At 41.9% G+C, this 13,169-nt stretch overlaps 1 protein-coding gene across 2 annotated transcripts in view; it reads right to left on the bottom strand.

Moving 5' to 3' along the window:
• The window catches only part of LOC111268515 (uncharacterized), a 32,390-nt gene extending 21,029 nt beyond the window's left edge, over positions 1-11,361 (bottom strand). For both annotated transcript variants that reach the window (XM_022847538.2, XM_022847539.2), the window contains exons 1-4: positions 10,949-11,361; positions 6,505-6,653; positions 644-1,074; positions 126-349 (exon numbers count right to left, since the gene is read on the bottom strand). In XM_022847538.2, coding sequence (XP_022703273.1) covers positions 126-349; positions 644-1,074; positions 6,505-6,653; positions 10,949-11,044 — 900 coding nt within the window. In that variant the 5' untranslated portion in view covers positions 11,045-11,361. The remainder of the gene's footprint in view (positions 1-125; positions 350-643; positions 1,075-6,504; positions 6,654-10,948) is intronic.
• Between the last annotated feature and the right edge of the window lie 1,808 nt (positions 11,362-13,169).

The following is a 13,169-nucleotide window of genomic DNA, read 5'->3' as shown; positions in this document are numbered from 1 at the left end:
TTGTACATAGTAGTTTTGGTATCAGTATGAATCGTCAGTTACGGTTCTACTACTGATAGCGAAGTGAATAAGCCTGCCAGCTGATGTTAAGTATCATCAAAAACTAGAAGCAATGACTTACTTACCTTGTGTTCGGCAAGCGTGTGGCTCTGTACATAAGCCCCATCTCCGGTAATTTTTGTCTCGCGCGTTTCAAGGCGATTTAGCTCCCCTCCGGGTATCTGCTCCTTAGACGATTTGCTTTCACTTTCTAGGATTTGCTCAACGCCAGCAAATGGATTAGCCAAGCTGGATCCTGCAGGGAACTTGCTACCGGAACCAATTGATGCCGGCACAGTAAAACCCGAGCCTTTCGTGGCCGAAGGCCGAGATCAAAATCGAGTTAGGCAGGGCCGACGGACATTGATTACAGCTTTTCAATCAGGTGTCCAGGTCAGATACAATGTCAAGTTATATATTCGATGAGTCTCTATGCGAACAATTAAAAGCAGCGCCTAAACCGAATGGTTAAAGGACTGATTTTGAGATGGTAGCGATGGGTTACTTTCATACGCTCATGTCAAATCCGTGAACAAACGTATAACATAAAGTAATCGGAGGCAGGGGTTTTTTTGCGAACTACATATTATAATAAGTAACTCACCGAGATCGAATTTAGCTCCGGAAATGTTGACAGTGGTTGATGAATTGGTGGTCGCTTCTCTATTTTGCGTTTCACTCGCGTGGGTTCTTGTTTCGTTTTCGTGGCCCGTGTTGGTGTCAATAAGATGGGGACGATCTGCGAATCTCGTTGATTCACCGGGGCTAGTTAAATGCGATGCGTCAAGTGTCTGTGAGCTGTTTCCGGTAATTTGTGAGGTCGGCTGCATCGAATCACATTTACTACCCACTGACGAACCCAATTCACTTTCCAGAACTTGGGCCCCAGTAAGATCTTTGCCACCAACCGGTGTATGTGTGGATCCGGTTTCATCGGGATTGGCGACAATCGGCATGGCTGATGTTTTGGTGGATAATGAAACAGAAGGAACTTCGCAGGAATCGCCGGCACTACCGGAAATAGAATCACGACGCCTGTAGTCCATATAGATAATAATAATAATAATATTAGTATTATTAGATTATTTCACAATTTTCTACTGGAATAGTTCTACTCAACCAGCATTATGCTGATGCGATTTAAGTCTCACAGACAGCTAACAGTACACGCCAGATCGGCATTATTAGTTATTGATTATCAGTTGAGAAGGCATCTGATTAGGAAACCAATCGCTCGCTGGGATGCTTCTTACTGTTCATCAAGTGAACTTATAAATTGGCAACTTCTGAGGCGAACAATTACGGCATTGGCAGTGGTCAGACGGATTGAAATCGAGCTCGGAAAGCTCAGTGGGACCCGTTGAGTGGGTTTTACCTTGAACTGGGCTCTTTTGGACCACTGTAGGTTTTGTATAAACGGCCACCATCGTATCTGGTGCTCACTGCATGTATGGCCGCTAGTCGTGCTCGCAAATGTGACTCGGCGAATGAGAAGAGGCTCTAATCGACCGAGCTCAAACTACATTTTAGCAGCAGAGTGGACCATAGAGTAGCCCAGACGATCGACTAGGTCAAATCGGTTCCACTACAAACCCTTTGACTGAGAGAATTCAGCTAATAAACGCAACGATAGCGTGAGCGAAATCTGCTGAAGCCGTAAAACTGCAAACAATGACCAATGGTGTTTGAGGTGCATAGGACCTCACTCTAGCTTAATCGCTGAAAGGGAGTAATCCCAACTTTATATGTTTATAGAGAACCCTCCGCTTACATCACAAAGGCTTGGTAGCAGCTAAAACAGTTTGGCATCGAATCTAACAAAAAGACGCTACCAGGTGGAAATGTTTTTCCTAGAATGTCTCTTGATAACCAGCTGCGAATGTGGCCATTTTTCTTTTCTCTATATATAAAAAGATGGTAGCCTTTAATGTACTTAACAGTGAATTTAGTAGCTGGCAGTGAAAGGTACTTGATGCATGCGGTAGCATTAAAGGGCCTTTATTGTAAAGGACAAACTAAAGGAACTAAGGTTCTACTATAAGGAAACCCAAGTAAAGTAAGGCTCTATGTTTGATTATATATAAAAAAATCGCGGAGTAGATTTATCAAATTTTAGTTACCGGTAGCCTCTGCGCCAAGTGCCCGTTTAATTTATACAATTAATCCGAGAATGTGATACAAAGATTAAGATCAACTTAAATTAGTGAGCGTACCGTACATGCCAAAAAGATTGAGGGTTTAAGATTTTTCTTAACTACGTCACTGCATTTACGAAATAAACAGTTCAGGACTTTGTTATTTTGACTTGAACTTATTATAAATATTTACTAATAACACCTAAAGAAATCTAAAATTATTTTAGAAAAATCAATTTTTTAAAACAAATGTTAATAGTCGATTGCTTCAAAAGAGCTTACATTCAAATGCATAATAGACAAAGTTTAACATGTTATAAAACATAGGTTTTAAGGTCCACATCACTGACTTTTGCAACACAGGAAAGACTATACCTTATTATGTTTCGTACGCCTCATTAAGCATTGCAAAAATTGTGTAATGCTTTTCTGAAGTCCTTGCTAAACCTTAGGTCCGTAATGATTTTTCGCAATGTCGAAAAAAGACAGAATTTTTTATTTAGAAATAGTCTATATCAAGTGCCTTAATATTTTTTTCTTGTTGCGATCCCTTTGAGCAATCAAAAACGAAGTTTGTGCAAAGAACAAACGGTCGGAGCCTTATATCTATGTAGGCTACTTGTTCACCCTAACGTCTATGGAAGAAAGACCTTTCACAGTTAAACAATGTCCACGCTACCTCTATATGGAAATACAGGGCAGTGTCCAAATTTCGAAGAAAAGTGTTGACCATAAATTTTGATAGGGTAATGGCGTCATTCTCACATTAAGTTGTTGCGTCGTTAGACCGATTGACCTAACCATTTAGAAATACTAACAGTGAAAAAAGACTTGCTCTCGCTCAACTTTCGCGTCATTATCATGTGTACCAATAATTACGTATCTTCATCTTGTAATGCAATGGATTCTTCATTATATGTTTGCTACATAAACAACGAAACAATACAGATGTGAAACGGATTGTACAGCCTTAAAAAGGTGCATTTTGTTCCTTAAAGTCGCTGTATTTGTAGCTGTAAGTACGACAAAATGCTAACTGTTACTCTCATTGAATGCCCATGATGCTATTAATTGACTTTAAATAAATGGTGCATGAATCTTTAAATGTGATAAGTGCGAAACTAATGTATGATTCTAGGCTTCACATATACCTCAGCTTAGAGTTAAGGTGAGGTATGTGTGTAAGCTTACAAAATATGAGCTAAACCCGACGAAGAGACAAACAACAAAGCGCGTACCACATATATATAAATGAGAGTAGTTTTCGTTCTCGGGACTGCTGCCAGCAATGAACTCGAACGGCTGCCCATTATATTCTGGGCTCTCCCCATTTGCACTCTTTGCTGTGCTCTGAATGCGAAAGCTGCTATTGATGAACTGCGATTTATTTGGCTTCAAGCAGCCCCTTCTATACAGATTAGGGCCTAGAAATTTTTGGTCTAAAACTTCACCTAAAAATTATCACCCTTACGTTCGTACGCGCTATTAGTTGTACATACCACCGCATACCCTTTCCGTTCACGGTCAGCTGGGGGGCTGTGGGGCATCGTAACCCGATAGCTGTGAGGAACCACTCGACCACCGATAATAAATGGCCCGTGGTAGCGCAGCTGGAACTTCCTGGAAAGTATTGGCGTTGCCTGTTTCGACCTTCGCCACTACCTTCGCATCGGTTTCAGACTCCTGCAAACCAGACTGTCTCCGTTCAAACCGCATATCATGTGCCGTTGCCGGTTCCGGAGTGCTCTATACGCGTTCGAGCGCAGTTCCGCCGCATCCTGCCTTCCGGCGTTCTCACATCAAAAACGCTCTCCGCGCAATACAGCCCGGCAACCGAAAAATGATTCAAATGGCGTCCTGGCAAAGTTTTAGCTTGTGGATGTATCGAGCGAAAATGCTATCCAGGGGAACAGTTTTTAGAACAAGCGCCATATTCTTTTATCGGAGCCCCCAGGCTTTGCGTGACCGTTTGAATCACACGCTCGACGGGCCAGTTACAGCATGGTATTTGACAGCTTAACGTGTCCAATGGGAGGTTTCGTCGGAGGTCGCTTGCGTCCCCTTCACGACGGCTAGCCAAGACGACAGCCCGCTCGCGCCGCAGGACAGCCCGTAGCATGGTTCCACTAGCATCTGCATGTAACTTCATTCTCAACTTTCAAATCCTGCCGAACGTCCCACAAGACAGGCTCCTCTACGATCTTGCATTGTAACAGCCCCCGAAATACCCAAGAAGCCCTTGGGTAGGCAGCCGAGACCTAAGGACATACGCTTGGGAACATTCGCGAGTCCGAATGAGATCCGCTTGAACTGGAGCCTCTAGGTGCACAAAACGTATTCTGCTTGTCCTTCAAGTGCATGCTAACCTACCAATATCAGGTTCAGGGCACCAAAGTAGTGAGCATAAGCGAGAGCTTTGTCAACGAAGTCAATCCAGAACAGTAGATACAGATCTAGCTTCGTGGTAGAGTTTAGCCTCCGATAGTCGCCGCAGAGATGTACCACCTCATCTGCTTCTTTTTCTTCACCAAAACTACACACGAGGACCACGGGCTGGGTGAGGGCTCAAAAATGCCATTGCGCAACATATTTGACTTGCCTCTGCGCCGGTAAAACTCGATGTGACTGGGAGTGTATTGGAGGTGAATCGCCGGTCGGGATCGTGTGCTGATCCAGATCGACATGGATGCGCGGATAAATAGCTGTAGTGACCCGTGAGTAACTTTGAAGTACTTGCATTTCTTCGCTGTCAACTTCACGCCTACACTAAGACATCCGTTGTAACTGAAAGTATAAAAGAAACACTGTTCATTGGTGCCAGCCCCATGGTCTTCAGGCTCGTTATACTTGTTCGTTTGCCCAATGTGGTCTAATGGGGAGGTCTTCTAATTTCGCAAATAGCATTTGACTCTGGTTCCGTGCATCTGTGCTCATAAGGCTGCACGGTAACGCATGCAAACCTGTCAGGGAACAGCTTGAGACCCCGTTTCGCTGCACTAAGTTTCGGAGTGGTTCGTTTAAATTGCCACGCACTAGGTGTGTTGTAATGTATTCTAAAGACGCCATAGCAGTGATTACCTCCTCGTCAAAAACTGCTTGCATAGGACCGGGTCCTTCGTGAAGCTGCTGGCGATGAAAAACGGCACCCCATCGTCCTCAGCGACATTAACCACTTTTAGAAATATCAGTGGGGTGCACTGAGCATCGTAAAGGTGTATACTCCTTTTAAGGGTGATGCGGTATCCGGGGAGCGTAGTTCATACATCAACGGTGGAGAGCTGGCGTTTCCATTTGTCCCAAAGTCAAGTATTGCGACTACTGCTACACTGGAGTTATCACCCATCTGTACACACGGGTTGTCGACGGACCCGTTTATATAAATTACGCTCCGATGAAGGTGAGCTATCTGGCAATTACTTTTTAAATGGCCCTGCTCTCTACAGCAGAAACTTCACGTTCATCGAGCCTTAGGCTTCATGACATTCGCGGGCGGACGAGAGAGTAGAGCCTCAAATGTAGAACCTGCTTCGATCTCGAAAGTTGTTGTTCATCTGACTTTGTTCGTCTAATTTTGATTTGCATCAGTAGAGGTCCACTTATTAGCAGCATCAAAATGCTGCTAATAAGTGGACCTCTACTGATGAACTGCGACCTATTCGGCCTCAAACAGGCCCTTATGCACAGATTTGGACTGCATTCATCTAGGACATATATTGTTAATGTTTGCGGCCTACATCTTTATATCTGCGACTCGAATAAGTGAAAATAGAAAGAGCTTAAGGACCAGAAAATATTTGTAACATTCGCTACTCAGGCCAGCTTCTTTACCGTTTAAAGGCTGCAAACTGCATCTGAGCCATACTGCATGCTTATGATAATAAAATTCTTCAAGACGTCGTCTTTACAAGAACGGGGCCTGCTCAATCCTTACGCGTCGTTTGCGTCACATAGAAACAATACTCGTCCGTGCTTCTCTCATTGTCACTCAGTGGATTAATCACAGGCCAATTTGTTACATCATCCATATGGAATAATCTTGTCAGCTTGGACAAATGATAGGATTTTCTCTGAATATGTTGAAACGAGTCAAAATAAACAACTTGTTAATCGATGACATTTTTCCAAGGTTCGTAAAGGATAGCATTTCGAATTGAGTGTTGGCCATTAACATAAGAAGCTACAAAAATAGTTATGGGCGAATTTCGGGTTTTAAGAAATTTTTCTACTCGGGTCTCGGACCGAAAAACACGACGTCGCTGGTTCAAGTCTCACAATACTACCCATATCTGTAAACTCGCTAATGCAAAACCTGCTTGAATACCTCACGTACCGTATGATTTCAATGTCAAGTTTGTCCTGATGCGAGTCGACTAGCGCCATTGCTTCGTCGTGGCTCAGTCCGTCTACGCTGCGTCCCCCGATTCGGGAAATTTTGTCTCCCTCAAGAAGATGGCCGAATGATTTACTCTTGCGACGCACCTAGAATACGGCAGAATTAACCATGATAATAGTAAAGGTTGTCGAACTCGACTACGTGGGCTGCTCGGCCATGCACACAAACGATTCATTTACGTGTCTAGAATATCGGTTATCCGACAAGGTCTATTATTCTTTCAATAACATATTAAATAATCATTAAATGACCGTACATTACATGCGTACAAACTGAAAATGTTGATATCAATCTACCCTAGTTATTTCTCGCTTAAATGGGTCTTTTTGTTGCAAAAAAAAATACCGAATTGCTATGAACGGTAAGTTTTCTAGACAGGACCATCTCAACAAAACTTGTACTTGCAAACAAAAATATGTACTTGCATAAAAACATGCAGAGAATCAAATGATAATTATTGTTTTTCTTCAGGGGTAAATCATTATAAACGGTATTATACGCGTCACCCTAGAAATGTCTTGTAAGTGATTTTAGATCATTAGTACGTTTGCCCCCTAAAACCGCAATTCGCTTTTCTATTAATATCTGATTTGCAAGGGGGTACTCATCGGACAATTCTTCTATATTTTAAATGCAATTTAGTTGTAATTTAATTTTTATTTTAAATATATTGATTTTTAATTTGTTTTGACATTGATTGTATCAGTTTGTTGTCCTCTATGTTTATTGTAAACCTCTATTGGAACGCTGTAGATTTCCTATTTCATTCAGTTGCTATTTTTTTTTTAACAGTGCAGCATTTGGGAAGGCTTTTTTTGTGTTTTAAGAATTTTTGCAATTTCACTTTACCTGGAATAGTCAGATCCCGTCACTAGGGTTTCAGGTAAGCGACTAGCGGTGAGTTATTAATAGTCGAAAAATGCAAGTGGTTTACAAATTTTAGTTTCATTGTGTGCTTTGTATTGCGTGGTAAATCGATTACTAGGCACTTTGTGGATTATTGCTTTTAGGAATACCTGGGGAAGAAACTTCGCATTGTTATCATTATTAAGCAGCGTGGTTAGTGAATAGAGGTAGATCCGACCTCAGACCGCAAGAGTCTATTATCCATTAGACGTTACCTCCAGAGACGACCATTTGCTCTATGATTTATTGTTTAATAGGTAGAAAATACTGAGCTTGAAAGAAATCGCATTCGGTCCTACCTGGCCTCCTGTTACCACTTCAAGCCTGCCGATGGAGACTAGCCTGAATGAATGGTTCTACTATCGATACGAAATTGAATTATATCTACAACTCTCAGTAAAAAGATCAGCCAGATCGCAAAAGTGAAAAACAGATTTTCGAAGTGGAACAAACACATGTTTTGAATCGTTACGTACGGTTGTGCGGTTAAGCAGCGCTTCGGATAGCTAGTGTGGTAGAAAATATGAGACAACGAACAAACAATATCCCACCGATAAATGAAATGTCCAAGAGTGTACTCTTAATTCCTCAGTTAACCAGCAAAATATATGCATTTAGCCTAGACCAAAGTTATAAGAACGAAAAATGTCACCTAGAGCTATAGAACTGTCACATTATATATATGTATATAAATCCAGCGGAATCTCTGGAAGCGAATCGAGCATCCGCTCTTTTGGCGGATTTCTTATCAAAAATTAAAATTTCTTATCAAAAACATCTCAAATGTTTTTTTTTCCTTTAATATAACATATCCCTTATAGAATGGCCAGTCTTAAAAGTATAGCCATTTTCAATTCGATGATCTATCCCGGCATCCCAAATTGGCGCTTAGCAGCTCCGCGAGTAAGAAGCGTCCAGATATTTACACTGAAGTTACCAGGGACGCCATCAGAGAAAAAATCGCAGTGTACGTGAACGACATTTACTGTTGGGAGTGGATGGTTAGTACACGCTATCAGTTACAACATGCCTTGTTTTTCTATTTGCTGTGTCATGTTTATGCAGATAGAGGCACTGCTCAGCCGTTGGACTGCCGCTCAACGCCATAGCACATACATTGGACGCTGAGCGTTTCCGATCCGTATTCCAGTAGGAATTTCTTTCCGCCACTATCCTTTTGACTAGCATAATGGATACGCGTTTATCGGCAGTTTTCCCATAGAAAAACTCTGGGTGATTCACGTGCACATACTTTTTCCGAACTCCAAACCCCATCCCTTCGTTAGTTTTTCTAATAAAACTGGCTTTTATCTGCCTAATATTATAGTACGATTGTGCTTACTGCTAAACTTTAGCTAGAGCAAAACTTAGTACAAGCAATGCAAGAGCGAGCAAATCGATGGTCTAGAAATTCAAGTTATCTATTTCATGGTAGTTTCTTGTACATGTAATTTTCTTTCTTTCATTTCCTTTAAAGGACTATTAAATTAAAAGTGACGATTGTTAAAGCTAACGAAAAACGGGAACCTGTGAACAGTTCGTGAACTACAGCTCTTCGACATAAGCGATATACTTATGTTGACTAACTTGAATTTAAATAAATAAAAAAGAGACTAAATTAAATTTTATTCTGTACGGTAGATTGCCGTTTGATTCTAGGACAGCATGTACAATCAAGGTTACGATTCATACATAGACGAAACATGCGCTGAGATATTTCGTACGAGAGTTTGCGACGAGCCTGAAGTGTTGCGCTGGCCTCCGAGTTTATAATGCCCTTCCGGTTTGACCGAGACCAGTGAACGGATATAACAAGCGCTCTCGTACAGAGCACTGACAAGTCAATTTTTAAAAACAAAGAGGAGAAACAAACCTTTCTCTGCGTTTAACGGCTTTAAATAATCAACATAACAAACATTATGCTTGCGGCATTTCTAGAGACGACCTTAAATATTTGCGGCCATCAGATGACAAACTTGCTTAGAATGCGTCCGCTACCTTCAATATGCCTTATTTGCCCCTTCAACACGCGAGCAACGTACCAGAAGACAGGTTTTGACGCGTGTGAATGGGCTATAGCCCGATGTAGACTAACTGAAACGTGTTAATTTATAGGCAATTCGCATAACGCAATAGGCAGCAAAAATAAATGCCACTCGTGCGTAGGCTGTCGTTTCGTTGATGCCGATATAAAAATGCCAAATTCTCCTATAACGTTACTTCGGCGGCTATAACTATCGATTCTGCATAAACTCATACGTTGGTACAATCCAATAAATTAGCTAAACATACGCATACAAATTCACATAGGTCACATATTCGGTCTCCCTAAATAGACGGCGCTATTTTCTACCTATAGAAACACTACCCATTGCTTATCGGTTGTTTAAAGTTTATATACGATATATATATATATATATATATATATATATATATATATCGAATTGGATTGATACCAATGGGAAGTAGTAACGTGCCACATCTGCTTTATAGAAGACTGCCTAGCACAGTCTTTACTCGTAGAATTCTTCCGATAGTATCCCCTCTGTATCATATCAAATAGTAGAAAAGTTCGTGCAAAGCATCTCCCTGAATATCTGTTGTCTTTAAAAAAGCTTCCGTTGAGTCTCCACAACTTATCTAGCTTCTGGAAAGTTAGTGTCGTCATCGTTCATGCATTGGCTTTTCAATATATTATGGTTTATAGTTATTATCATATAGTAATTATCAGCGTATAATAGTAACCTGTTGACCGATGTGTCGTCTACCGACTCGAAGGCAAAAGATAACCTTCTACTGCGATAAATTCTCAAAATCTTTCATCCTTTTCAAAATGTTTAATTAGATCGACGTATGAAATCGATCTATGCACAACATACCGTCTTACTTCTACCGTGTACTACCTTAGCCTAATCAACCTAAAATTTCAAATCATCAAAGGAGTGTATAGTAACCAGCAACAGTTGCGATTCTACCGAGATATCTATCAGTTGCAGCATCGGAAACGTGGCACATATTTATTTCTATTGTTTCATTCTTCTTTTGTATCGATGTGTACGATTCTCCTCGCATCATAGGAACGTTTTGTCGATACTTGCCTAGCTACCGGTAAGAGGCTTATCAGCTCTTCTTTTCTTTTGAGCACAACTATCGTAGTTCTACAGCCGATGGTATCAAGATCTTCAACTAGATTCAGACCACTAATTTTTAAGCCAGTTTCAGATACTTCCGCACCGGTATGATCCGTAGGCCTGTATCATGCGCAGTAGTTCTTAAGACCTATTGATGAGAGACAGTGCTGCAGCGATATGATTAAGTGCGGGCCAGTTACTCCGCAGAGTAACGGGTTGTCATCATCTTCATGGCTGTGATTTTACGGAGGAGAGGTAACTTTCTCAATAAGGAATGCATGCAGAACTATGGTTCGATTTCACTTGGGCAATTTCGTTCCTCGCATACGGTTTTGTACTCTTACCTTTGCGACCGTTAGGGGTAAATTTTGGCCACGACCGCCGTGTAATCGGAATCCCCATGGCGGTCCTCCGCACAGCTGGACAGTCAGGCCCGTCATCTGGCGGTTACACGCTGTCAATTCCGCTTTCTCACTTCACAGTATACTTGGACACAGCTCATGAGGCGTAGTTGAACAAAAAAGCAGTACCAATAACAGGTGTTATACGTGAAGAACGTATTCACGAAAGGGAGAGTATAAAGATATGGTGCACTCACTTTACCCAACTGATCCCACAGCACCCGTATCTGAATCACTGGAGATGCCAGACAGAATCGGTGGCGCTTGCAAACTAGGCTACCACGCTAGTAGCGGTAGCCCTCGTAAGGCTTGATGGCTTCCTCGTTTGGGCGGCTTTCTGGTCGCGCCGAAACACCGTGCCTCCCCTCAGCTGCCTCGCCAGAGGGCGCGCGCCATAAAAGACTCACTCACTCACGACTCTTCGAGCTACGGACCATAGTTACCAGCTTAGCGTCCTAGCCGTTGTAGTGCTCATGGAGAATGGCAGCTGTCCGCGCACCCGTGAGAAAACGTCTGCCGCTATTACTGTTACTATCGGGGCCTAGTCCTTCTTTTATGCGCTACAGCTACCGCAGCTTCGTTGGCCATAAATCGTCTCGACTGCAGATCGTTCCGGTGGCTCGGTGGCACTGGGTTGATCACTGCTGCCGGAAACACCACAGATCAGAGTTGCCTGTTCGCACACAATTCGCTTAAGTGTCTTTCAATATGGGTACATTGGCAGGCGCTTGACCTGACCGAGGGCCAAGCGAATACCAAAAGCCGAACAGCGGATTTTAGCTGACTAGCAAGAACGACAACTACAGTAAGCAAAGCAACAGCGCTCGTGCTTTTGCTCCCGCCTGTGTCTCTCAGTCCTTTTGAATCTATTTCTCCTTCTATGAGGTGCTACTGACTCTTTAGCTCATCTGGGTATTGGGTCGAGCCGTTGGCTGCGAGTCCAGAAAGAAAGGCTCAGCTAAAAGCTGTCTACATAGGCGAAAACCTCTATGCGTGCACTTGTATAGTGTTGTTAGGGAAATCTTCCCGTGCTTGAAAGTAGACTGTCAGAAACCCTCTCTCTACTTGTCTGGCGTAGATAGTTAAACACATGAATATTTATGCACGCTTTATCCTAGGCGTTGTTCTATTGTCCGTAATAGGTTGTTAAAGAGAGTGTGTGACGCTTTCTAGAGGACAATTTTTTGACAAAGGTCGTAAAGCCAAGAGGGTGCGTAGCTAAAGTGCACCAGAATTTAAATTAACTTTACATGAAAATTGCTTCGAATTTTCTTACCAGTAATCTCAAAATACTACTGGATTGGCCTGCTTCAGCCCTTATATAGAGACCAAAATCAAAGTAACCCATTTGCTATATAAACAGGTTCTATCAATAGATAACTGGTAAATAAACTAATCTCAGCGTGGCTTCTTGTAAACTTTCAGTATGCATGTATCCGGTGCTGTACTTCTTTGCTTATCAAACTACCATAGCAATGCATATTAAAATATTTACAATTTTAAATTTTAAAAATAAAGCAGTTTCAATTGTATTTCCTTGTTGCTCATCATGCACACTCTACGCTACCATACTGTACTTATTTCAACCGAATTCGTTTAGAAAAATCTCAACTTTAATAATTATTGAAGGTCTAAGACAACCTCAATGACCGGAAAAAAGCTCCTGCGCTTTTTCATTGGTTACGAAACATTGCATTTCTCATTCTTGTGAAAATAATATATTATATGATCGCACTCATTGTCCGCGATTTTCTCTCTTCTTTCCAGCAAATGGTGTATGCTCTCTTGTCAGAGGGTAGCGGGTTTCTTCTCGTTTTTCCAATCACGTTTTGGGTTCTTAATATTTGTCGTAGCTAAGGCCACAAGGTTATTGCCCACTGAACAGAAAACTCATTGGCGTACGAAACGGAAGATATGAAGGACATAACGAGACCTTTTACTCGAAATCCAGGAAAACATCTTTGACGATCTTTGCTGTGCGCGGTCTTGTGCTTTCATGGACAGAATGACTTGATTCCATTTTCGGGACTTTTCTCTCGAATAGCTCGGTCGACCTGGTGCAGCTGGACCAAACAAACGTACCAACTATAGAAAGCAGTTTTTAGTCAAATTCGGAATTTAGCCTTTTCAGGATAAGGATCTGGTAGCATAATGGGCTTTGGCG

The sequence above is a fragment of the Varroa jacobsoni genome, unplaced genomic scaffold (genome assembly GCF_002532875.2).
Source record: "Varroa jacobsoni isolate VJ856 unplaced genomic scaffold, vjacob_1.0 scaffold_1296, whole genome shotgun sequence".
NCBI lineage: Eukaryota > Metazoa > Arthropoda > Arachnida > Mesostigmata > Varroidae > Varroa > Varroa jacobsoni.
The sequence above is the reverse complement of the archived record's forward strand: the minus strand, read 5'-3'. Positions and strand labels throughout refer to the sequence as shown.